A 25,877-nucleotide genomic window follows, 5' to 3' on the forward strand; every position below is an offset into this window, starting at 1 on the left:
GAAATTTTCGCCTATTCGCCGGAAAAATATTCCACTCGAGAGGTCTCTGGACAATATGGTAAACGTGCCACGAAGCTGTTGTCGAGAACGACGAAACCATGGCCTTGCAATTCTAATGTCGCCTGTGCAATCATTTTAAGGCACAAATACCCATTGACCGCAGTTATATTCAGCGTGATTTTCTCTCTTGTCGGGATTTCTGGCTACAGCTGTGTTTCCATGTAGACAAAATTGTTTACCGTAGCACTGTCAGGTGTTCAGTGTACCAGCCTTCAGACGCGGCGTGCGAGCTGTCTTGCTGATCAGCTGCCTTGGCGAAGCCAGCCAGTGCCGACGTGCCAATCAGCCACACGATACAACGATGGTCACCGTCAAGTGTTTTTCAAAGGGCGTGCAACCGCCCGCCGGTGTTAAACGCCGCCGTATAATTGCTCTGGAAACAGCCTTCCCACAGGGGGTGTCAGTAATTAGAAAGCCTCACGAACGCCGCAGTTGTTTTGCTATGTCTCTAGAGCATGCGCTTCCGTCTGTGCTGGCCTTGACACGCGGTTCCCCGCGCACGATCTGAGAACCGATCGCTTGCGTCTGACGGCTCCCGCGGTGCGCGGGATGCCGCAGCAGCACGACCGACCGCGCTGGCCCCGATGTCCGGGGTCACGCCGGTCACGGCTGGCGTAAACGTCGCCGGCCGCTCCGCTGCTCCTGGCAGTCTTAGCCGCATCATGGCGCCCCCCTCCCCCCCCCCCTCTCCGGCTCGCACTGGGCCACGCGTGTCTGTGTGGGCAGGAAGGATGTTCGTCTGTGTCCGACACCGGTATTCGGTTTCACCTTGTGACCTGGCGAGTCCCGGTGACCTCACGATGCACAGGCTCGTGACCCGCGGGCTCCCGGATCTGATGATCTCGTCAAGGGTGTGTCACCCCGCACCCCGCGTCCCGATGACTTGAGCTCCTGGTCCCCATGACGCGGCGGAGCATGCACCGTCTGACACCAGCAAGCTCCGTAGCCTGCGAGCACAAACCTCCCCAGCTGTCAAAACTCGACCAAACGAACGTCACCTCCCGTCACACTCCACATGACTTGATACCTCGCGACCTCTCAACCAGGTCAAACGCTGGTGACCCCACCCCATCTTCCCCGATGACCTCAGCTCCCGTGCCGTGATGACCGCGGAGCACCCGTGCCGTGTACCGCCGCGGGCGGCGTGACCCGTGACCCGCGCTCACCACCGCGCGCTGCCGGACGGCCGTTTGGCCGCGTACTGCGCCCGCTCACGGTGGGAACGGGGCTGCGGGAGGCGGCCGGAAGAGCGCGCTCCAGCCCGCCTCGCGTGCTGGTGGCGCTGGCAGTGTGGCGAGAGGCACGGCAGCGACCTGGCACGCGTCGGGATGGGGCTGTTGAAATATGTGGGAGAAATGGGTGTTTGGGGAGGGGTGTTCGGGGAGAGTGTGTTTGGGGAGGGGTGTTCGGGGAGAGTGTGTTTGGGAGGGGTGTTCGGGGAGAGTGTGTTTGGGGAGGGGCTGATGTTGGTCGAAATGGCAGTGAGCAAGAGGCATTTGCCGATGCCGGCGGAAGAAAGCTGCAGGTGCGCAGCCAGTAGGGCTAAGGTGTGCTGAGGCACACGTCACCACGCATATTTATCCAGCTGACGGCACAGACTTTTAACGATGGCCTACTTCAGGGTCATTATTTTCGCTTGCCTCTTTCCTCATTGAAAAGATTGTGGTTTCAGCCGCGGCTGTGACTCGTCGAGACCTCGCCCAGCTGATGTGCCGGTGTGGTTCGAGCGACCTATACTATTTTACTGATCATCTCAGATCAAGTACGGTGCAACGGCCTCTTCTTGTTGTTTGCAGCCTTCATGAGAATGCTGTTTGCACCCTGCTAAGATATATTTAACAGACGACTGGTTGCCCTCGTTAGTGGAGTGGGCTGCTCTGCTGCTTAGCAGGGTGGAGTGCCGTTGACGAACATGTCCTCGCGCTCATTTTCCGCGTTAAATGGACGCTATAACAAACAGCATATATCGCGTATGCGAAGTGTTATGCTTCACGACGGGCGAAGTCAGAGTCGACTCCGGAATCATCCAAATTTGTGATGGGCCAAAGTAGAATCGATGTCTTTCAAGACAGGCGTTGCTCTGAGTCGGAATTTGGTCAACCACAATCAATCAATCAATCAATCACAATCATTTTTCAATCGCTGATGCATCACTTCAAGTTAAAACACGAGCAACAACATTCTGATAGCCGCTTTACGTACGACAAATGACACGCTAGGTATCTTAAACGGCACTCTTATAATCAGATATACGCCGTAGGCAGGCTCAACTCCTAAACGCTGTTTGTTGGAATCAGCCCCATCCCAGTTAATCCTGAAAACGAGCCGCATCGCCTCATGTCTGAATCGGAATCGATGATAGCCGGAACGTCTCACTCTGCTGTGCGTCTGAAATGAAATCGCTTCCATTAAGCAGAATCGAACACAAGCCTTCGTATATGGCGTAAAGCAAGGTTGTGGCACACTTACGAGAGTACGTGTTGCTTGGCAACCTTTTTCTACTTGTAAGCCATGTTAGGCATAACGTCCCATTTTGAACCCAAACTCCGCCTGTTACCCCCAGCTCGCCCCGGACTCCATACCGGACCCAGCCAGCCCCAGCCGCTGTCTGACGCCCCTCTCCCCCCGCCGTCCGCAGAACAGCAGAAGTGCGAGAAGGATGGCGACTGCGCGTCCAACCGGTTCTGCCTGGGCGGCTTGTGCTCGGACCCGTGCAGCAGCCTGGACCACTGCAGCGGCCTGCTGAAGGGCGGCGCGTGCCAAGTGCGCAGCCACCGGCCCGTCTGCACGTGCCCGCCGGGCGCCATACTCGACGCCCAGAGCAAGACCTGCACCCCAGGTGAGCGGCGCAGCCGGCGACGGCGCGGGGCGTGCGGCCGGAGGCGCGGGCCAGCGCCGTCGGAGGTCTGTGTGGGCTGTGTAGGAGGGTGGCGCGGCGCAGGCCGGCGTTTGGGGTGACCCACGTCGGAGGTCGGTCATGTGGTCTGGGCCCGGTCCGGGCCCAGGTTGAGGTCTGGGTTAGGGGATTCGTGACCTGACTGGGGAGGGTCGGGAGTCCAAGGAGATGTCTAGGTCAGAGGTTAGTAATATGACCTAGATGGGTGGGTCGATAGCCTGGAGTAATGTCTTCGTTCAAGGTGAATGACATAACCTTTGGGGTTAGATGACCGGCGCAAATTCCGGTGGCATGTTCACGTTAATGTAGCCGACGATGTATGTAATTGGTGCAATCCCAGCACAATGAGTTCGGTTTTTCCGCAAAGAGCCACAGCCTTGAGGTAATCCTAAGGCAGGCAGGTCACTTGAGCTGACGCCACTGGCGAGCAACGATTGCAATGGAAAGAGGCATCGAGCACCAGCTGCAAGCGCCAGCGCGATGGGATCAGCGCCGGTGATCTGCCTCCCCACAGCCTCCTGGGATGGGTAGGCGATTGGGATATCAAATTGCAGCATCTGCTGGGAATGGGAATCAGAGCGAGCTTGTCATTGTAGCGCGGCTCCAGGAACCGGCCACTGCTTTTGAACGGCAAAAAGCCTTCTGAATTGCAACAAATCTTGAAGGTTGCCCAGATGTCTTTCGGTGAGTTTGTGGCATCCCGTGTTGTTACGATGCCAGCCACAGCTACGTGCTTTGCACTCTGCTCTTTTTTGTGGTCCAGCCTTGCCTATGGAATATGACCTCCATCAGAAGAACAATCTGGCACGTGACTCAAAATTTCAAAAGGTACAAGTCAGAGCTATCTTTTGAGGGCTTCGATACCGTCGAAATAAGCGATTTACCATTTCCCATAATTAAACCCTGTGCAGTGATGTTGCCTGCGTCCGTTTCAGCGTTAGACGCTGCCCGCATCAAGAGGGAGCTCTCACTGTATTAGCACGAATTTGCGCTCGGCAGTACCTACTGGGGCGGGCTGCAACACATTAGTACTCGCTCGGCAGCAGGAGTGAACGTTTCAAGCGTGGTACCCCAACACCTGCCAGCGGCGTGAGTCTCATTGTTCGGCCGGTGTTTCCGGCAATGACTCAGGCGCCTCGTCACTGGTGAGCCGGGTTAGAGCTGGACATTAGAATGCGGGACGCTCATGCGTTTGAATGAGTATTTGGGCTCGGCGGGTACTCAGATACCGAGATCGGCAGCCAATGTTTGAAAAACATAACTTTTTTCCCAAAAGAACTCATTGTCAATTTAAGGCTAAGTCAAACCTCGCCCTGATGGGATGTCGATGCAATCTGTGCAATTCTTGCACATCGCTGGTGTGTCGGAGTGGCAAGGGTCGATGTTGCAAAAGAAATTGTGCCGAGGTACAAGAACACTAAAATGGGCGGGGGGGGAGGGGGGCAGGGAATACGAGATACTTGGTGACGCTCCACAGAAAAGTCCACTTTCTTGTAACCGTGTACTCGGCCAAATCGCTCGCGCGAGGCCCGGCACTGTAACTGGAGTATTTGCACTCATAGCAAAAACATGGCATTCCCTGCGCTAGCCTTCGACGTTGACTTCTCCCCTTAAACCGATATTTTCCCAACCCTCAATGCAGGTTAGCGTTTGCGCATGCTTCACCCGCCAAACATCCACCTAAGTATGCATTTCTAAATTAAAGTAGAATTTGGTCTACCCTAAAATAATTTTTGAATGGATACTTCATCATGAAACCAACTCGATTGCTGCGCTCTAGAACAGGTCCTTAGCGCCCAGGAACAAGCCTTGCACCAGCTTGTGGGTCCACCTGTCGTGCGGTGTCCAGTTGGTCGTATTACGTAGGGGAATCACCTGATCCGTGACGATTTGCCACTAGGAAGATTTTCTTACCATTATTTACCCATGTACTACACAAAATTAGACTTGCTGCGCTTGACACTTCAGCATGTCGTGGAATAGCAAAATTCCAGGGAGTTTACTAATTCCGGTTCTGGCTCCTAATGGCATAACACGATTCTGGGTCGACCCCGATTCCGACTCAAAGAGGTAGGCTCCATTCAGGATTCAGTTTCAGCGGATCCAATTCCGTTGTCATTTGTTTATAAGACCAATTGTTTCATGAGTTACATACAAATCTTGTAAGACGCATTCTCGTTAGGAAGATAACATATGCCTAACGCTGCTGTGTATACAAGAGCTATCAGAATGAGACGATCACACATTTCCTCCATGCGTATTTTGTTCGGGTAACCGATCATTGTTTCATACGCAAGACTTGCGTCGTATTTCCTCTAACACATATCAAGAAATAAATTGATTCCACTTTGACTCAATGCTAATTTGACTGACGGCCTCCTTTCGGAGTCAAACGCGAGCCTTCACGCCGATCAGCAGGTATTACGGGTTTGGTTTTTCGTCCGTTCCTTCGCAAACACACCTTACATGGAGCGTAAGTTTCCTTACAGCATGCGTGGGTTTAGGTGGATAGGTCAATAATGGCGTAAATGCTTCGGATTCATCCATAGCAAAGCCATGTCCGCATGAAACATGAATATGAATTATAGCACTGGCGTGAAGTTATATTCCTCCTTGGCGTGCGCCAACGAACGATTCCAGTCAAGTCAAGAACAAGGTTTGTCAACTGCCTATGTTTTGAGATAAATACCTATCAAGATAACAGATTTTGTTAGGAGTGACGTAGATTTTACGTGCTCTGACGCATTTGCAGCCGAAATAAACGCATAAGACCGCATTTCACTCCATGAAGGAAAACCGCGCAATCCGTCTAAGATAGCGTGCCGCGCGAGGTCTTCACAGCGGGCAGCCCTGCGCGCCCTGGCAACCCATCGGGCAACCCATTCACAACCCTGCGCTCGCGAGTTGGTTCAGCTCTGGGGTCGGCTTTACTGAAGCCGGCGCTGGTTGTGCAGCGCCATCACGTCAACCGCCGTGAGGTGGGGATAGTGCGGGCTGCACTGAACGAGCTTGTGGGCTCCGGCCATTCATCTCGCATCGTGCGTCCACTGATGGTCCGCTTCGTGTTGAAGCGCTGAACAAAGGATGCACGTCGGTCCAGTGTGAGTAGGACAAAGACCCTGGCACTTGTGAAAGGAGATGAACGGCATACGCCGTTGTCGACATTACAGTGCCGTGCTTGCCTTGCATCTGGAGGCCCTCGGCATTAAATGAATTACAGGGTGGGAGGTGCGCCGCGCTTGGAAGCGGGGAGGAATACCTTCCAACCTCCCACGTCTGTCAAGCCGGCCTTGTTCAGGTACTGTAAGAACAGTGTTGTGTGGTTGTGGTTACTAGAAGCGGACATATCCCAGCCGACAGCCGTTCAGCCCCGGCAGTATGTTTTTCGCCTAGAATGCCGTGACTAAATCGTGCTCATTGTCAGTTAAGCTTCTTCTAGTAACGTGCAACTTTTTTCGAACAGCCCACGTCCTCTCCGATCCCAGAGCCAGTTCTCAGAATACCCCAGCTGCCAGCCAATGAGCTTGAAACGCACGTTGGCGCGCCAGACCCGCGCGCGCCGCGTTCCCGCCACCCGGACGTCGGCGCGCGCCCCCGCTGTGCCAGGCGGCGGCGGCGGCGCGGACAAGTTCAAGGCTCGCCGCCAGGCAGCGCCGGCCGGCTACCGCGGCCGCACGGGCCGCGAGCAGGTCCCAACGGCCGGGGCGGACCGCGTGCAGACCCCAACGGCCGCCGGCCGGCTCTGGCTCGGGGCCGAGATCAAACGCAACTGGAATGACTGGGACTTCTCTGAGCGGGACGTTTTGGCGCGAGAGGGGCGGGGCGCCTCGCATCCCCCTCGTGCGCGGCCCGACCTCCTGCTGTTGCGCCGAGTCGTGCAGGTGCCGGCCGCTTTCTCCCGGCGCGTGCACGGGCGGCGCACGCTCCGCACCGGCAGACGGCGGCGCGCGTCCGGCCGGCCGGCTCAGCCGAGCTCCGCGCCGCGGCGGCGCGTGGGCCCGCGGTGGGCGGCGGCGAGCGCCGGCGGTGCGCCTGTCCAGCCCGGGCGGCTGCCCGTTCCAGCTGCCCACCGGTCAGGCGGGATATTAACGAGTGTCCACGGCGGCCGGCGGCCTCCCTATCTCGGCGGGCGGCGCAGCGCGGCCGACCTTGGTCCGTGACAGATTCGCGGGTGTGGTGGATGGGGCGTCCCATAGGCGGACGAGCCGCGCAGTGCTCGCGCCCAGGCCTCCCGCTCACGATCGGCCGGTGGGCTGGACCACAGAGCCGTGCTGGCGATCAGGGGGGGGGGGGGGGGAGGCGATATCTCACCGAAGAGCCGGCAGGCGGCATCCATAAGCGGACTGGGCTGCGCCATTAAGAGCGAAGTCCACACAAAGGGCTGCGCATCCTGAGCCCCCGTGGCCTCTGGAATGCCTCCGTTGGTTCTGGGGTGATGATGGCTCCAGGATGGTTCCGGCTCTCTGACCACCCGTGGCCCCCGAGCCTCTGTCGACATCTGAGTCTCTATCAGCTCCCAGTTATCTGTAAGCCCCTGTCACCTCCCGAGCCTCTGTCGCCTCCCAGGCCTCTGTAGTCCCCCAAGCCTCCGTCTCCTCCCGAGCCTCTGACGCCTCCCCAGCCTCCGTCACCTCCAGAGCCTCTGTCACCTCCCAAGCCCCTGTCACCTCCTGAGTCTCTGTCGCCTCCCAAGTCCCTGTCGCCTCCCAAGCCTCTGTCCCCTTCCGTGCCCTTGCCGTCCCCGAGACTCCGTCAGCTCCCGTGCCTCCGTCGGCTTCCAGGCCTCTGTCGGCTCCCGGGCCTCTGTCGGCTCCCGGACCTCTGCCGGCTTCCAGGCCTCTGTCGGCTCCCGGGCCTCTGTCGGCTCCCGGGCCTCTGTTGGCTCCCGGCCATCTATCGGGCCCGAGGTTATGCTTCCTCTCTCCCGCCCAATGCACGCCGCCTGCTGCATACAGGAAGCGCAGCTTTCTCGTCTCGACTCTCCGATTGGCTGCAGTCGGCGGCCGATTACCCCACTGGCGGGCGGCCGTTTCGCCCGGCGGAGATCTGGCGACGAGGCGGCGAGATCGATGGCGGGGGCTGTCCCACGCGGAGCTAGTCCCGTCGGCGGCTGGACGGCCGCACGGTCGCCGGCTGCAGGCAGGTGACGAGGCTGGGCTACCGGTGATCTGTTACACGTGTCATGAGATCGACTTTGGCGTCGGTCAGATGTCCTTACTTGGCAAGTGACTGCCAAAGCGGACAATCAGACAAACCGATTTCACTTGATGTCGAGAGCAGCTATGCTTGTCTCCTCTCTAAATCTGGATCGTGCCGGATGATGACGGGATGACGTAACCGGCTTAATGTCGTGACATGCAACAGCAATAATCTGTGAGTTTCATTGATTTGGATCGCAGCACGTTCAGCGTCTGCCAGTCTTTCAAACAATGAGACGACATTCGCTGGCCATTTACGGTTCTCGGAAGCCCTTCTGACATGTGTCTCGCATAAATCCGAGCAAACAAGCCTCTTATCAGAATATCTCATATCGATATCAGAATTCATGGATTGTGCCTTTGGACAAGTGGTTGTCGTACGATGTATGTCCATACGTCTGAATTATGCACATGGCCTCAAGGCTGACTTTTATTAAGAAGAACCCTACAACCTTTGAGGTAATGTAAATTACACTCTGTAACCCCGATAGCTTCATCTCGGCACTTTGCTCTCGAGTTCGGTCAGAGTAGGCCTGCTAGATCTCCTGGCTCTCCTAGATCTCCTTGCTTCCGAATCCCTGGGGTAAGTGGGTCGGTGTCGGTGTTAAAGTAAACTATTTCGACGAGCGACTTCCTTCTGTCTTTTGCGAGCGTAAGCTGGAGAGTGCTTCCGATTGGATTTAATGGTTTTTGCGTTTTGCCTCGGACATGTACTTGACGAAAAAATATTAGTGTTGAGTTGTCATTTTCCAATCGATTAACTATAACGGGAATAATTTACTTTCTTTAGCCGTCGTGTGCTGGCAGTCATACCCCATCGTGACATATGTATAATTCGTGACTTGATGTAACGATATTGTAGTATGTCCTTGCACCTTGTTCAAGTTGTGCTGTACCCTCATTACTTTCATATATTTGTAGGGAACGTTGGTTCGGTTTAGCCTCCATGCAAAGCCCAGCGCACCTCTTGGTGGGCTGGGCTTTGTGGTGACCTCACCGCCCAAGTGTAATGTCCATCAATGCCGGGTATTTGCTCCATAGGCGCTGAGCGAGTTTTAGGGAGTTGCAGGCTACAAGCGAGCCGCCCGAGGCATGACAGCGCTATCTGCGGAAGACTGGTAGTTCCGGAAAAGGAAGAATACGGTGGGGTTCGAACCCACGCCATATTTTGTCAGAATGACTGTTGCTTCGATGAGGCGACGCCGACATGAACCCCTGTATTACCCATGGCTTCATGCTGAACAAGGAGCATTGATACATGCTCCGCGCAACCGGGCCTCCAGCTTTGACAGTGGGGCCGCCGTCTCGTCGAACAGCAATGGTGTCCAGATTTCTGCCCTGCTCGGGCACCCAAACGACCGGTGGCAGGGGAGGGGGAGGGGGAGGGGGAGGGGGAGGGGAAGGAGATCAGTCTCAGACCAACAACAAGCGAATCGAGCGGTTTGTTATCACACACCGCCCAAGGACGACCACGTGCTGGATTAAAATGACGCTGCTGCACTAAGCCCCCTGGATAGCATTATATAGTTTCTTGCTTCTTACACAGCTTGCGGTGGCGCATGACACATTTGCAACGTGGTGACGTCATCATCTGCGTAACAAAGGGGCAAATGGCAAGATGGCGGGTCCTTTCTTAAAGTGGTCTTTGGCCGTTGCCTTTCATCTTCTTGAAATCACCACGCTAGCAATCGGGTTGTAGAGGCGCGTCAAATGCAGAGGTTATTTGCGCCTTGCTGGAACCACCACCACTGGCACGCAATAAACTGAGGCAAAATCTGGGAGGTCGACGAAGTGTGCAGCGTTAAAAATGTATTTCCTGCTCATCACGTGAGATAAATGATGATATCCGTCTTCTCAAGGACGCCTCGTTTACGTCTCACGTCTGCGATCTGCCAGTCGCGATGGGCGGTCACGATTGCATACGGTCTTCCCACAGTACATCTGACCTCGTTGTGGGGTCGGAAAACTTACAAACATGTCGCCGTCCTTAGAGATGACAGCGCTTTAACATATGTGCTTGAGAATATCAGGATGTTTGATCTCATCGAAATTTTCTTGCTGCTTCGTGACGTGGCGACGCACCACACCTGTGGCACAGGCAGCTGCTCCATCACCGTCCCGGGTCGCCTCCAACCCACTAAGCGACGCCGAGGAGTGTAGAAATGACGGCTTCTGTTCTTGGTGCTGATGGGAAGGCCGTCAATGCCGTCACGCTACACAGTCATCGTGGGAAAATGCGTCCATCGGAAGTAATGCGGTTCCGGGGGGAAATACGTGCTCCCGGCCCGCGGTCCTCGTGTGTTCTTGCTCGCACCCGAAAGCATTCAGGTACGGGTGACGGGAGTTGATTTTGGGGTGCTGACAAGTACAAAAATGGCTTCCCGTCAGTCTAACGCCTTTAATGAATTATGCCGAGATTCCCGGCTCAATAGCGTTCCCTTTGTTATAGTTTTCGACAGCATGGTGCAGGCTTTGAGGTCTTTATAAACACTTTGCAGGCGGAGTGGCCAGCCATATATTAGGCTCGGGGCATAACATCTCCGCATTCCACATGAAGGGCCGGCTATTTGTTCAGATCATTTGTGCCGGTTTAAGCTGGTGTTCTGTTTCAGGCGCTGTAAGCCATGGTCTTTGGAGTCACAGTGATCCAACAGAGCAGTTGTGCCAAAACAGTCTCACTATGTTGTAGAGTGCGATGGTTGTTCGCATGCAGGGCGAAACAAGCTGCTTGTGCTCTGTGCATGACGTACTGCTTTATATGTTGGTACCTATTGGGCTGTTGCACGCATGTGAGGCATCATGCACGCACGTCTAGAATTGGACCAAGACAGTTCTTGGTCATGCGTACGTAGTCTGATCAACTTATCTGGAATGTCGTGAACACATCGTCTCACAAACGTTTTCAACACACGCTTACTAGCTGTCTACTCCTTTGTATTGTAACAATTGTACTGTATTGTAACAACGACTGACCTAACTGCACTCATGGCCGGCTTTGCATAGGGACGGTTGATCACCGAATCCATCAGCTTGATGTGATGGGTGGGACCATGTCACATGTGAACGCTTCCATTGCCAATGCTTGCCCAAATGTCCTTGTCATTACACGCCATCGTCTGTTGACCTTTGATCGCGGCGTGAGAGTGATCTAATGACAGGTGGCAGCCCATGAGGTGCATGAAACGCTTCCTTTAAAGCCAAGGCCGTAGAGGAGCATTTGCTACTCACTGTGAAGGAATGGTTGATGTGTTTAGGGCCAAGAACATTCGTTATACTTGTATGGTATAGCACACTGAAGTAGGTGAGAGATTACCGCATCACGCTGTCGTGCCTCATTTATCCGCAATTCGACTCAGTGCGGCCATGGATATTTTCGGCATGATCTGGAAGGATATTTGAGGAAACGTCAACATTCATGATCAGATAAGATTGTACCCGATTGAAAGCAACTTTCCTTTAACCTTGCCGAAGGCACACCCACATGCCGGGGAAACCGGTGTGACCGGGGCACATATCAACCCCTTGGATGGTGACGTTATTACTGAGATATTTCATATATGTTCGTGCTAGCCCACGCTCAGACAATTTCACCCAAAGATGGAACTGCTCGACCATAGGTGAGAGGCTGATGTCTGAGGGGGGGGGGGGGAGGGGGAGCAAGAAGGCCTAGTAGAACAGACGCCCCATTTTGGACGTTAAGCGGTTTAACGTTAAGAACAGGTGACGAAACCAGCCAAACACCATATCTTCGCGCAGCAGACGGAACAAAGCATGTCTGACACCTCGCCTCGTACTGTAATCCTGGACGAACCACGTCACATACTTTGTCTCCGTGCGGTAACCCAGAGCTGCGCCCGAAGTCCTGAAGTCCGCTCGTTCGAAAGGGCAGCTCCCCGTGTGGAAACAAGCAAAAACTCCGAGCGTTTCGTAATCGCTGACATTTTGTAAAACCTCGCTCTCGCGTGACGATGAAACGTCCCGCTCACTTCCCTTCCCATACAATCTTCCGAAAGCCAAGCTTGTCGTATCCATGCCCACCATCGGCCCCATGACCTATTACTGGGTCAGGCCGCAACCGGGCCCGGCCCAACCACTCCTTTCTGGCACAGGCGGTCGCCTTGCCCCGTGGCAGTGGCCGACCGGAAGGCTGCAACCGGTCGGATGGCTTTCGCGCGACCCCGATCACAGCCCAGCAGGCTCGCCGCGCGCTGCACGGGCCACGGCGGCGGCGACGGCGGCGGCGACAGCGGCGGTGGCGGCGGCGGCGGCGGCGGCAGCGGCGGCGGTGGGACTGGTTTTCACCCGTGCTGTTGGCCGGCCAGCCGCCTGCCGGCCGGGCAACAACGTGACCCCGAGGAAAGCCGGGCCGGTGTCGCGTGCCAGGGGAGGCGCCGAGCGTGCCGCGCCGGGCCGCGGCGGTGGCTGTAGCCGCGCACGGGGTCGCAGGAGGCGGGGCGACAGATTCTCTGCGGTCAGTGTGTTCGATGTTGCACGAATCGGGGCATGGGTCTGGTTGCATGATGATATCGGCCTTTTTCACGGAACAATGGACATGTGTTGATGGAATCAGCTGATTTCTGTCGTAAAATTAGACTTGTGATGTTTGTCACCAAACACGACAAAGTTTGACCGACTTAAAATGTATGGAAAATAACTGGATGCAAATGGAAAATTTGCTATGGAAAAAAGTCTACTCAGCATAAACTGGTCACATTTTCTCTAAACAAAGCGTTAAAACAAAACGCTTTGTTATACACCTTACAAATCGGCATATTTAGGTATCAGGCAAATCTTCAGCTATCCGGATATCACTTCACACCCCAGCAAAACAACCACCTAACACACAGCATCCCACTCACGTCATGTGATTTTGACCTTCACTCCACCGCCCCGTCTGCAGGTGGGTGCAAGGACCTGGACGGCCAGCGAGTGGCCGTTGGTCAGCAGGTGTCCAGGAAGGACTGCCAGGAGACCTGCACGTGCCAACCGTCCGGCAAGTTCAACTGCACCAAGACAGAATGTCCGCCGGGTACGTGCCGAGCTTAGGCTATTGCAACTGAACCGTGCTCATGGTGCTTCTGTCTTGCAGCGCGTTGCGAAACAGTTCCTATCTCCGTTGTATTACCCTTTCCCACCTGTGGGGCTTCTCTTGCCTTTGCATGGTGGGTGTATGTCAAGTTAGACCCGTTATGGTGTATCGAAATTAACTGACGTGCTCAAGTGTCAGTCAAAAATAACTGACGTCACGCTGTCAACTTAATCTTAAAATGTAGGACGATGAATGATTCTGGAAAATATTATCTTGATATTCTGAATGAGTTAAAGCACGCTCATGCGTTGTGTTTGTGCTTTATCTCCACGGGGAATTGCTGGTCTACCCGCGTGTAGATGCATTCGTTACCCTCGTTCTTTCTCGCATGGCGCCATGAATAAATGCATCGATATTCTGAGCATATGCAAATGGCAGTTGGCAGATGATTAAAGCGCCACCAATCCGTATCCCAACGAGCGTCCGCGACCGCGACTGGGATTCCGGTCAGCGTTTAGAGCTCATCTGGTGCCTTTCTTGATACGCATCACTCACTTCTCTGTGTGGTCTCCTGTGGCAGCAGCACGCGTTCAGCACCCTGCCTTTCTCACCGGCTTCGAAAATATCGTGACACAACCGCTGCCCACCGGTCATTGCGTGTTACCAAATTCCAGCGGCAAATTCCCAGCGCCGTTTACGTCGCAAAGCTCCCCAAAACCTGAGCGTGAAGTTAAATGTTTGCATTTATCAGCATGCATTGGAGGAGGAAAAAACCTGAAAAGCAGCAGCTTCCTGCACGTCCGCTCCCTGCCGGTGCTCGCCCCCACCTGAGCGTCGCCGTCTCCGTCTGGGCTCGTCCCTTGTGTCACGCTGCAGTCTTCGTACTGCGCAGGCTCCTACACATCTGGCTCGTTCAGCGACGACCCGTCCTGCGTGGAGCTGAGTAGCGCCGCCGGCAACGCCTGCTGCGTCAACGTCGTCTGCACCGACGCCGCGTCGCCACCGGCTGGCGCCGGTTCTGCCAAGGCAGCGTCGACGACGACGGGTGAGCTGGCGATGACGTGCGAACGCCGGAACGTCTCGAACGTGCTGCGCTTGGGGTTTGTTATGAAAAGTCTGCAGGCAGCTCTGACCTCATAAATTATTCATCTCACATGTCAATAGCCAACATGGTCACCAATTTACGATGATGAAGGCGATCTTAAGACTTAACGTTTGACGAGAAAGGTTTTAGTCTTCGTTTGTCGTGTGGTGTGCTGTTTGCCTGGAAATCATGAGTGAATGGGTGCCGTCGGTTGTGTTATTAAAGAAGAGAACGTTACCCTTAGCGCTCAACTGCTGCTCAAATTGCTTTCCCTCAGTGTTTGCCAAGGGATATACATCTAACGCCTCTCTGCTCACCTTTGCCGTTTATGATGAACTTTGCCAGCATTGTTTTTCGCGGTTATGACTTAAATAAAACCTTTAGACGTACGATATTTGGGGAAAATATGTGAAAAACGGCTAAATGGAGTTTTCAAGCTTGCTACACGCCTAGAAAACACGTTCAGAGTAGATACACACCTTTAAATGCATTACATTGAGAGGAAACTAGGAACCCTCTAACCGACCGAAAGTCTCTCGTATCTTGCTAGCATGCAATAGACCACACATCCTAGGAAGAGAACAAATGCACGCAAAAGGTCGGAGTGGTTTGTTGAGCCTGCAGATAGTGTTTGAGCTGCATCTGGCATATTGCCCCGCCTTTCACCTTTGTTTAAGAGCACAGACCACAGACGGTAGTTTAAATGTTGCAACGTCCCGGAAAACGTGTGAGCGTATACAATGAGTTTTTGCACAGCTGGAACAATCCTTACCGTTGAATCTTGCCTCATTGTTTGTGGATTCGCTGCAGCCCACGTTAATGAAGCATCATTGCGTGGATTCCAGAGGGAGGGGAGAATGGCAAACCGTCTTTCCACAATTCCGCGGTTAGCCGTGTCAGCACGCAAGGTTATTCATGCTGTTATAAGAGGCGGAAAATTTAGGTGGCTTCTGGACGGTGCAAAATCAATGACCGATTGCGTCGGGTTTTACTGCAGCGCTCCGTGGAAGGCGTGTGACCCTTCATTTCATGTGCCCTATTCGTTCTCGGAGATAGACGAATCTGATTCTCAGGCTGGCTAGCAAAAGCTAGCTATCCAGCTAGTCCAGCTAGCAAAACCCGTCCTTACCCAAGAAAATGGATATTGCAGCCGTGGTGTGATCTGTTCTGCCGTCACTGGTCAAATATTTCTCTCGTTTTCTATAGATGTTTTACGGAATTAAACGTGACATTTTCTTTAAAATGTTTCATCGTTAACATGTCGCTGGCGTTTCATGCTTGCCCGGTTCTCGCCAGTAACTTTCGCAATGAGCGTTTAGTTTGATCCTGCCCGATCCATTTTACCTGATGCGTCTGATTCAGACCAATCCATTTCGCCCGATGCATCTGATCCCGGCAAACTGGCCTGATCCTGGCTAACCTACCTGATCTTGATCCACCTGATCCCGGCCGATCCACCTGAGCCTGATACACCTGATCCTGACCAACCCACCTAATCCTGATCCACCTGATCCCGGTCAATCCACCTGATCCTGATCCACTTGACCTTGGCCAATCCATGTGATCCTGATCCACCTGATCCCGGCCAATCCACCTGATCCTGATCCACCTGATCACGGCCAACCAACCTGATCCTGATCCACCTGATTCTGGCCAATCTACCTGATCCTGATCCACTTGATCCCGGCCGATCCGTACATCCACTCCAGTCTGAGCCAACTGTGCCAAGCTCTTTGGACTCTGCTGAGGATTACAGCATCAATCACATCCTACTTTGATACATGATGTTTACTTGGCGATACTACGCCCAAGATCTAGATTACATCGAGTTCTCCCCGCACAAACACCATGGCTGGTACAGCGTACTGAATGGATGAGGGGATGTCACAGATGAAACCTTGTCATCAAGTGTAAATGCTGTTGGCGCAGCGCATACTGTCTAGTTGGCGCTCTCAAGCGCGGCTTCCAATGCAGTGTTGTCGACGTCTTGCATGCAGTTCGACTCTGCTCGGCTCCTCGCGCTTGGCTCTCCCACCCTGTGGTAGCAAAAAACGAGCTGCTCCTCTCGTGACCTCGCTACTCTCGTGAGTAGGTAGAAAAGATTCAGAGCTGCTGTGCGCCGCGCGGACCGAGAGGCCCCTCGGCCGGCGTCAGTGCCGCTCGAGGGCTCCCAGCACCAGGTGGTCATCGCTTCAGCGGCGTGACAAGTGGCCGAGGTGATGGCAATCCGCCAGCTGACGGACCGGCAGACCATCAGCAAGCTGTACAGCTCGCAGCCGACGATGTAAAATGCGGCTTTTGTTGGCACAGTGTCAGTGCGCCGAGGAGAAACTACACGGCAGGGATCAATTAACTGTCCGGGGTATCATGAGGAAACACAGCATTGGTGGGCATGCGCTGCGACGAGGTTCTTCAGCGTAGCGATGATTGGCAAAGGTTGTGATTCATACTACTGATTTTTCAACAGCCGCGAATGACAGCCATTTCAACAGCCATGTGGAACACGTTGTAATTTCTTCAGTACAATGATAGTTTAGCTCAGTCTTATTTAATCTGTTGGTCGTTAGCCACTAGGTGTGGCCCCCAGTAACAGCTGAACTCACGTACATCTAAGCAAAGCTGATAAACAGGTCGCCTAGACCACCGATTCCACAAACCCGGCGGGCGCAACGCCGGCAGGGCTGCCCTGACCCGTCACAGGCCAGAAGGAGCCTTCCACTGTCCACTCCGCTCGACTCCTCCCGGTCGTCCGCGGCCCTGGCAGTACCGGAGCACCCCTGAAACCACCGCCCAGGACGACAAAAACCTCCACCGCCTCCCGCCAAGAGACGGTGCCGCGATAAAAACCTCCGGCACTGCCCCCATTTTCGCTCCGCTGGCCGCCTGCCGGCGCGGCGCGGCCGGTGGCTTTTTCGGCGGCGGCGCGGCGCATAATCATTCGATCAAGGCGGTCAGGGGCTGCCCCGCCGCCGTCCACCGCCGCACTGACCCACCGGCACCGGTGGTGCCGCCTCACCGCCGGCCACCGTCCGCCGCGCCGCCGTCCCTCGCCGCACCGACCCACCGGCACCGGTGGTGCCGCCTCACCGCCGACCACCGTCCGCCGCCGCACCGACCCACCGGCACCGGTGGTGCCGCCTCACCGCCGACCACCGTCCGCCGCCGCACCGACCCACCAGCACCGGTGGTACCGCCTCACCGCCGGCCACCGGTCCGCCGCGCCGCCGTCCCTCGCCGCACCGACCCACCGACACCGGTAGTGCCGTCCCACCGCCCCGCCGCCGTCCACCGCCGCACCGACCCACCGGCACCGGTGGTACCGCCTCACCGCCGACCACCGTCCACCGCCGCACCGACCCACCGGCACCGGTGGTACCGCCTCACCGCCGACCACCGTCCGCCGCCGCACCGACCCACCAGCACCGGTGGTACCGCCTCACCGCCGGCCACCGGTCCGCCGCGCCACCGCCCGACGGTTCCTTCGTCGCGCTGCCGCGCCGTTCCATTGTCCCACCCTCACGGTTTGGACTTCCGACTGCTCCGGCGTCTCACCGCCAGCTTGTGTCGCGTCAGCTCACCGTGACGTCACTCAGCAGCGGTGTCGCGGCAGGATGGAATGCAACAACGAGTTTCAACCGCTCTCTATCGAACAAGCGACCTAACATATTTATTATAGCCTATAAACATACTGCCAAGCAAGTGTTGGAAGTATCACTCTTTGCCATCTCAAAGGCCGTTACTCTGCTACCAGCTACTCACAAGCTGTCCTTGAGCGAAATTCATATAATATCCTTCACAGATAATTAATATGGTTATGAGCTTTATGGGAATAGTTATCACTTGTCCCTGCTAACTTAGACATTTTAATTACGCATTTTTGGAAACTGCTAATTGTTAGGTATTGTATGACTGATCTGGACACGAACATTATATTCTCGTAGCCACCGTGATACGATAAACATCCTTGCACGCTTGTTAGGTCTCTTCCCGCTAATGCTTGTGATCACCCTTTGTTTCTGAGAAGATTTACGCCCTCCTTGATCCGATCTCCATTCTGGGCTTTGTCCGCGGCTCACACCGCCCTCATCCCCTTCTCGCCTCGGTTCTGTATTACCATGAGCACGGCTCGAACGCTATCGGCCGCATCTCTCCCGCTCCGAGAGAAGGCGTTATCTACTGCCTTGTTTGCTGTCAATGACTGAGTTGCGCTCGGCCTGCGCCCATCTCCCGCACTGCCGCCGCCTGTGAGCCGCGGCACCGACAGCGGCTAACGTTTGACGGCCGCGGCTGTTCCAGAGGCGGGTGCCGAGCCGAGCACCACCGCCGCGCCGCCGGCGACGACCGTCGGCGCCGACGCGGGGGCCGTCGACGACAACGGAGCGCCGCGCGACCTGCTGCCGCTGGCGATCACGCACAACAGCACGCGGCTGCAGCTGCCGGGCGGCGGCGGCCGGCTGGAGTACCGCACCGACGGCCGGCCGCCGGTGGTCGTCGCCGGCGCCGAGGACGGCCGGGAGCTGACCGTCACCGGCCTCCAGCCCGGCACCGGCTACCGGTTCACCTGGACGGGGCGCGACGGCTCGCGCAGTCTGCGCGTGGACACCAGGCGTGAGTGGGGCCGACTCGTTCTCGGCGCCTGCTCGCTGTGAGGCGGGGATGGCTCATGGTCGATGGTGGGGGCATGTCTGGTGTGGTCTTCCGTGGATGCCGACGTCGTGCTGGATTTGAACAACTCGTAGCATCCGTCTGCTGGTGCGATGGCTTGCGTCCACGCCCCGTGAGCATGCGATCGGTCGGTGTGATAGCGGCTCGCGGTCTGGCTGTTGTGAGCCCGGAAATAGCTGCATCTAATAAGCAGCAGGAAGCAGGGGCATGACCCACTGAAACAGACCCACCCGACTGGTCTTTATCAAACTGTTCCATCGTTACCACTGAGGAACGGTATCTCTACAGCAGCAAGCGATCACTGTAAAAAGCGACACATCCATGTTGTCGTGTCAGTACTGTGATCTCAAAGTTGGATATTGCTGGGGTAGGCTGGTGACTCTTCGCGTCTTTATCGTTTCGGTTTGCTTTCTTAATTGTCAATTCTGAACAATCGCTGAGTCGCGTCTTGCGCCATGCACCATGCACCGATAGCACCATGCATACTAGTCGTCGTTCAAAGATGCATTTGGGTCGTGTCCGTCCGACAAAACTCGAAGTGTAACAGCCACAATTTGCCTGTGCCGCAGTGCTGCCTCAATGAGCACAAGGAAATTCCCACTCTGGCGGTGACGTTTTTACGTGTCCATGCTTCACAGAAACCGGGAACAATGCTAGATTAGTGCATTGCCTCCAATATCTGCTGTGCTGCAAGTTTGCTGCTCTCATGACAGCCACTTCGTTGGTGTGGGCGAGCCGGCTTTGCTTCGTTGCTCGTGCAAACATTCTGTGTTTGCAGCGTACTCATGTTTTAACGATTGTCAGGGTCGATTAAAGCAAGCACTTGATATGCAGCGAGTTGTGTGATACCAACTGTTCAACCCTGCAGAACCCACTCCTTAAGCGGGTATCCAACCTGCTGACGTCCTCTTCCCCAGTTTCTCCCAGACAGATGTCCTGCTGATGACCTTACACTGTCCACCTGACCTTCTGACTTCCCTGTCCGGACCACCTGACCTGCTAACGCCCCCCCCCCCCCCTCCCTCCCGCAGCCGGCTGCGTGACCAACACAAGTTCACACGCGATCGGTGAGACGTACCACATGGGCTGCCAGTCGACGTGTGTGTGTGGCGGCCCCAACCAGCCCTCGTGCCGGCCTCGGTGCTCGTTCACGCGCGGCACGGTCACCGACAAGGCCTGCTCGGAGCGGCCCGACATCGACGACCCCGAGTGCTGCGTCCAGCTGGTGTGCGCCGTCAGCAGCACCGGAGGTCAGTCCAGCTGGTGTGCGTCGTCAGCAGTACCGGAGGTCAGTCCAGCTGGTGTGCGCCGTCAGCAGCACCGGAGGTCAGTCCAGCTGGTGTGCGTCGTCAGCAGTACCAGCGGTCAGTCCAGCTGGTGTGCGTCGTCGGCAGTACCGGAGGTCAGTCCACCTGGTGAGCGCCGTCAGCAACACCAGTCCAGCTGGTGTGCGCCGTCAGCAGTACTGGAGGTCAGTCAAGTAGGTGTGCGTCGTCAGCAAACCGGAGGTCAGTCCAGCTGGTGTGTACCGTCAGCAGTACCGCACCCAGTACCCAGAGGTCAGTCCAGCTGGTGTGCATCGTCAGCAGTATCGGAGGTCAGTCCGGCTGGTGTGCGTCGTCAGCAGTACCAGAGGTCAGTCCACCTGGTGGCTGTGGGCAGAGGTCAGGAAGTTGGTGCAAGCAATTTTGGGTTTCATGGGAGTCCGGGAAACTTACATCGGTGAATTTGTTGACATGATATCAACTTTTGATTGTTCTGCAGCGTTTACACGTACGGAAAGTGTCAAGTTTTGTCTCGACAGCTTTCCAGCCATCCGTACGCCACCGGGCGTAAGTTGTGGTTTCATAAGAGCTCAAGCTAAGTACCTTGTTACAGCTCAGGAGCAGAATTCCGCTGATTCTGCCACTTCAGAATCCGAGTCTTCTAAGCCAATTTTTTTCAACAACTCTCAACTTTTTGAGGTTAGGTAGTGATTCACTCCACAGTCATTTGACGTTGACGTATGGTTTCAGGTCAAATAGTCCCGGAGACAACACGCGAACCGGAAACGACTACCGCGCCGCCTGCCACCACCGCCGTCCCCACCACCACCGTCAGCCCCACCGACGCCGCCGAGGAGGCCAGCACCACCCCGCCGCCGCAGACCAGCCCGGGCGCCGACTCCGAGCCGGGTGCGGTGGCCGGGGGTGCCCTGACCGACGCCGGCGGCCTGCCCCGTCCGACGCTCATCGTCACCACCAAGTCGCACAGCTCCGTCACGCTGGCCTGGGACGACTTCAAGCCGCCGGCGTACGCGCGCGGCTACGTGGCGCAGTTCCGACGCGTCGGCGACGAGGAGTGGCGCCGCCAGGTGCTGGCGCCGCAGCCGGGCAAGAGCGTGCCGCTGGTGACGATCGACGGGCTGCGGCCGGCGACGGAGTATGAGGCAAGGGTGGCCATCTTCGAGGGTTCGGAGCAGGACACGCTCGGAGACGCGACGGAGACCATCCGGTTCGAAACCAACGGTAGGTGGCCGAGGAAGCCGAGGGGGCACCGGGAGGTGAAGGGGCTCGTCAGGATATGCTCTGTACAAATCTTCTTAAAGGTCATGTTTGGTGCTCGATGATTTTGGTTTTGATCAGGATGGCTGGCCTGGTGATGTGTGAGAGCCGGTTATTTTTTATATTTTCTAGCCGATTTGCTCACAGATATCCAAAATTTTGCGGCCGCCGCTAGTAAAGGTGCTTCTGTACTCCCCCCCCCCCCTCCTCCCACACATAATCTAAACTATAGAATCCCCCATCTCGAAACTTGCCTCGTTTAGCTATGGACCTAGTCACAACATACACGACTTTCCATCACCGTTCACAGACATTTTGTTTATTCTTGAAAACAGCACGGGCAGCAAAATTGGTTCCCATCTCATACCGTCATGCCGACACAGACCTGACGCTCCCATCCCCGTCTTCACAGCGACTGCTCCGGGCGGAGCTGGGAGACTGATCCCATATTGTGAACCGGAAGACGAATCGTATTGCCTGCCAGGCTGCGACCGTCCTATCTGCCTGGCCTTGCCCGTACAAATGATGACTCGCCTTTAACTAGCGCGCGCGCGGCGCCGGTGTCTTGCACCGCCTCGAAACCCATTGTTTCCCTTAAGCTCTCCGATCACCAGCGGCAAATGATGGCAGTTTTGGCGGCGGCGTCGTTCCATCCCATATTAAGATCCGGTATGGTGCGTGACGTGGGGCTTAGTGGCAGCCGCGGGCGAGGATCGCAGCCGTATGCGGCACCGAGCCGGAGCCGCGGGATGGTTCCTTATCGAACACCGTGACGGCAGCGTGTTATCACAGGGCGATAACTCTATTCTCTGTACATTTTTGAATTTCTTCCGTAGGTCTGCTGGAATAGCTCTGTTCTCACAGTCGCTCCAAATATGCCCTGCTCGTCGAGCAAATCTCCGCGGTGATTAATCACGTGACGCGGCAATCGCCTGCGCCAGCTGGTCTTTTGCACGCATGCCTGCCGTTGCGTCGGAAAAAGTCGCGACGCACTTGCACTGCGTGTGAAGGTTAACAGGAAGACATAAAACCTTCGGCGGGCGACCCGAAGTGCACCGGCTATTCTCGCTGTGCGGGAAATCCCAGATCGCAGGCTTTTCACGGATTCCTTGCGTCGCTGTAAAACCGCAACATGCTGCCATCGCTTGCAAAGCCCAACAGACGCCAAAAGAAATATTTGCAATCGAGCGTCTGCCAGGAGATGATCCTTATTTTGCCGGAGTATCTGATCTCGGCCAAGGCGCCTGACGCCACCACAAGCGTCTGCGGTGGAGCCTGACCACCTCCCCTGCCGCCGCAGACGGGTGTGAGGACGACGAGGCCGTGTTCGCCGTGGGCGAGAAGTTCAGCCGCGGCTGCAACGAGACCTGCGTCTGCGAGCTGAGTGGGCGCGCGCGCTGCGAGCCGCGCTGTCCGCCGCCGCTGTTCCAGGCGGGCCACTTCCGTGACGATCCGCTGTGTCACGAGACGGCGCTGGACGAATGTTGCGTGACGGCAGTCTGCGATACGGCGCCCGTCGACGACGAGGCGCATCAGGGTCAGTGGGGGTCATTTGGGTGGGGAGGGGGATCGGGGTGCGACAGGGTCGATTGAAGTCGGCGTCAGGGTCAGGCTAGGAGACCCAGGATCACGGTATGGCATCTGGGAGCCCAGATAGCGGCAGATGATTGGGTCACAGGTACGAAATACCTACGAAGCCAACAGGAATGTGCAAATGGGATGCAAGATTGGGGTCGTGATGGGAGCAGCAAGGTCAGTTTTATACATCATGATGGTTGGATCAAAGCAATATTCTTGTGATAGTTGTACAAGCTTCGCACGTTCCCTTCCTGTGGATGATTTGAGATCGAACTAAACGATATCAAAACACAGCGGCCAATTTTCCTCGATGCAAGAAACAGACCGGGGAGGTGAAATGCTTCACGCTCGGCTTGCGTGCAGCCCCTGACCCATGCGTGCCGGCCGCACGGTGACGGTCGCCGCCTCTGCGCAGGCGCCAGCGGCATGGACCCCTGCGAGTTCGTCCACTGCGGGCCCAACTCGCGCTGCCAGATGGCGCCCCCGGCGGCCGGCCGGACGGAGCCGGGCGCCGCCGACGCCAAGTGTGTCTGCCTGCCCGGCTTCAACGAGGTGGAGGACGGCGGGCTGACCGAGTGCCGAGCCGGTGAGGGCTAGGCCGAGGCTCGAGGGGCTGCTCGCTGGGCGCTGATCGGTCGGCTGATGCAGAGGGCGGTGCCCCCCCCCCCCCCCCCCAAAAAAACCAAGTCGCTGAAACGAGAACTTCCGTGTCATGCTGTCGTCAACGCTGTGCGTGAATCCGAATCTGTGAGTCATCAGCGTAAGTCCGTGTCCCACATTCGAATGCCGTCAATGCTCCGTCGGGTCCTTGAACGACGGTTTTACGGCGTCACTGCCGGTGCTGGCCGCCGTCGCTCGCTCCGACACTTTCCTGGTATTGTATGGTGAGCACGTGATTCGCAGGTCTGCCGGTGCTCGGCTGATCTTAGCATGACCCACATGCACGATATCCCGCCAGTGCGTGGTCATTTGCGCGCGCTGGCGTGGCTAGCGTGACTTCAACGCACTGACGTCGCTGATCATCTGGCCACTCCCTGATCTTTCTGGCAGACGCTGACCCAGGCACGGTGATACTGAACGCCACCGGCTGTGAGCACGAGGAGACCACCTACGCGCCCGGCGAGGAGTTCTTCAAGAGTTGTGAACTCCGATGCGTTTGCACAGCGAGCGAACAAATCGAGTGCAAGGTACGCCCTTCTATTGGTATGCCGCTGCGTGCTGAATGTGTGTTGGCATTCCCTCAGCATGAACAACACATCGTTGGTGCCTGATCGATCAGTAATCCTACTGCATGCCGGTTGCGCGAGTTTTCGTCTCTGCTTGGGCTGTTGCAAGCAACTTGATCAAATTCTGCGAGATGTCCACGGTTATTGCTTGGTTTATTTTTATCGGTATCCTGTCAGGCGCTGCTTTGCACGGCGTTTATCTCCACATCTTGCATGATCGGTATCGGCGCCAGGACCGGTCACTCCGTCCAGTTGTTTCAGCTGTCTGGCTTATCATCCTTGAAGAATGTTTCATTGCCCATTCATACTTTGAGTCTTCGCAATGGGCGCCTGTTCAGTTACGGCGGGTTCTCTCAGGAGGCGGAGAAAACCCGACCTCTTCTGCATTCCTTTCACAACCTAGGACGCTTGCCGCGCATATGTGGGGAGTGTTAGGGTGCATGTTAGGTGTATCATGCCCTTGCTGCCCCCGACCTCCTCCGGTTCTGCCCTACCTGAAGATTCTTGCCACTTCCTCTTCTAACGCGATGGAGCCAGCCTGCCAGGGCCAATCACGCTCCTCCCCAGCCCCCGTAACGCCACGCACTTATGCGGCGTTACATGTTCACAGACGTCACACGCACGCTCGAGGCGTTGAAGTTCGTATGACGTAGCGCGCGCACTCGTGCCGTCATGCACGCCCTCCCGTGACACCACGACTGTCCCGGCAGCCTCGATGTCAGGTGGACCAGTCAACAATCCAGGACCTGCCGCCTGGCTGTGTGCGGGTGCAGGAACCGGAGCCCAATCACCTCTGTTGCATGAAATTGGAGTGCAAGAACACGACGGCAGGTCAGATGCGACCCCTTCCTATAGTAACCTGCTTAACGTTTGCCTGTGGATGCCATCAATAGACCAGCGATCCCTGATCAGATGGCTTATACGCGGTATGTAGATGGGATAGCGAGGCGGCTCATGTTGGAGTTGGCCGTGTGAAATATGAGTTGGCGTGTGTTGGCGTTGGAGTTGACCGTGTGAGTTGGTGTGTATTATTCCGCCCCGCTGAGCTCAGTCTCCAGCTCAGTCTCATCGTGGGAAACGTGAGACGTGAACTCATATGAGCGTCGACAAGGTTTTCCCGCAAATTCGTGGCAGTTTTTGATGCGCGTCATTTACAGATAGCTCACTTTATTAATAATGGTTGCTACTCAGTTGCACTTTTCCTTCGTCGCTAAGGAAGCAGCAAAGCTGTGTGCAGGCTAAGCCTACAAGGACCCAAAATTCAAGTCCGTGAAACAAGTAAGGTTATAAATATGTCATCTGAAAGAGAGCAAGTAGTTTACACTTCAACACGATGGTACACATTGTGACTGTTGCAGGAGTGGCAGTGCCAGACCCTACGTTTGCCGGCTGTGTGTTCGGTGAAGACAGGTACGACATCGATGAAGTTTTCTACCAAGGCTGCAAAAGCAGGTGCAAGTGCATGGGCTTTGGTGATGTCTCATGCCAGCCCAGGTAAGCAGGAGTAGTAGTTTCATGGTGGCGTGTTGAAATGTTGTTTACATTGTCTTGTTTTCCACACTAAAAAGCAATGTTTATCTAGTATCAATGCGGAAAGG

The 25,877-nt window shown here is 55.9% G+C and overlaps 1 protein-coding gene across 1 annotated transcript in view; it reads left to right on the top strand.

Annotated features, from left to right (window-relative positions):
• Positions 1-25,877, top strand: part of LOC119094487 (uncharacterized) — a 50,709-nt gene that overhangs the window by 11,476 nt on the left and 13,356 nt on the right. Inside the window, exons 2-12 of the mRNA XM_037217545.1 lie at positions 2,699-2,899; positions 13,055-13,183; positions 14,076-14,228; positions 18,564-18,875; positions 19,964-20,182; positions 20,948-21,439; positions 22,776-23,012; positions 23,469-23,639; positions 24,104-24,240; positions 24,990-25,110; positions 25,638-25,773. Coding sequence (XP_037073440.1) covers positions 2,699-2,899; positions 13,055-13,183; positions 14,076-14,228; positions 18,564-18,875; positions 19,964-20,182; positions 20,948-21,439; positions 22,776-23,012; positions 23,469-23,639; positions 24,104-24,240; positions 24,990-25,110; positions 25,638-25,773 — 2,308 coding nt within the window. The remainder of the gene's footprint in view (positions 1-2,698; positions 2,900-13,054; positions 13,184-14,075; positions 14,229-18,563; positions 18,876-19,963; positions 20,183-20,947; positions 21,440-22,775; positions 23,013-23,468; positions 23,640-24,103; positions 24,241-24,989; positions 25,111-25,637; positions 25,774-25,877) is intronic.

Source organism: Pollicipes pollicipes, unplaced genomic scaffold (genome assembly GCF_011947565.3).
Source record: "Pollicipes pollicipes isolate AB1234 unplaced genomic scaffold, Ppol_2.1 Scaffold_4002;HRSCAF=4701_pilon_pilon_pilon, whole genome shotgun sequence".
NCBI lineage: Eukaryota > Metazoa > Arthropoda > Thecostraca > Pollicipedomorpha > Pollicipedidae > Pollicipes > Pollicipes pollicipes.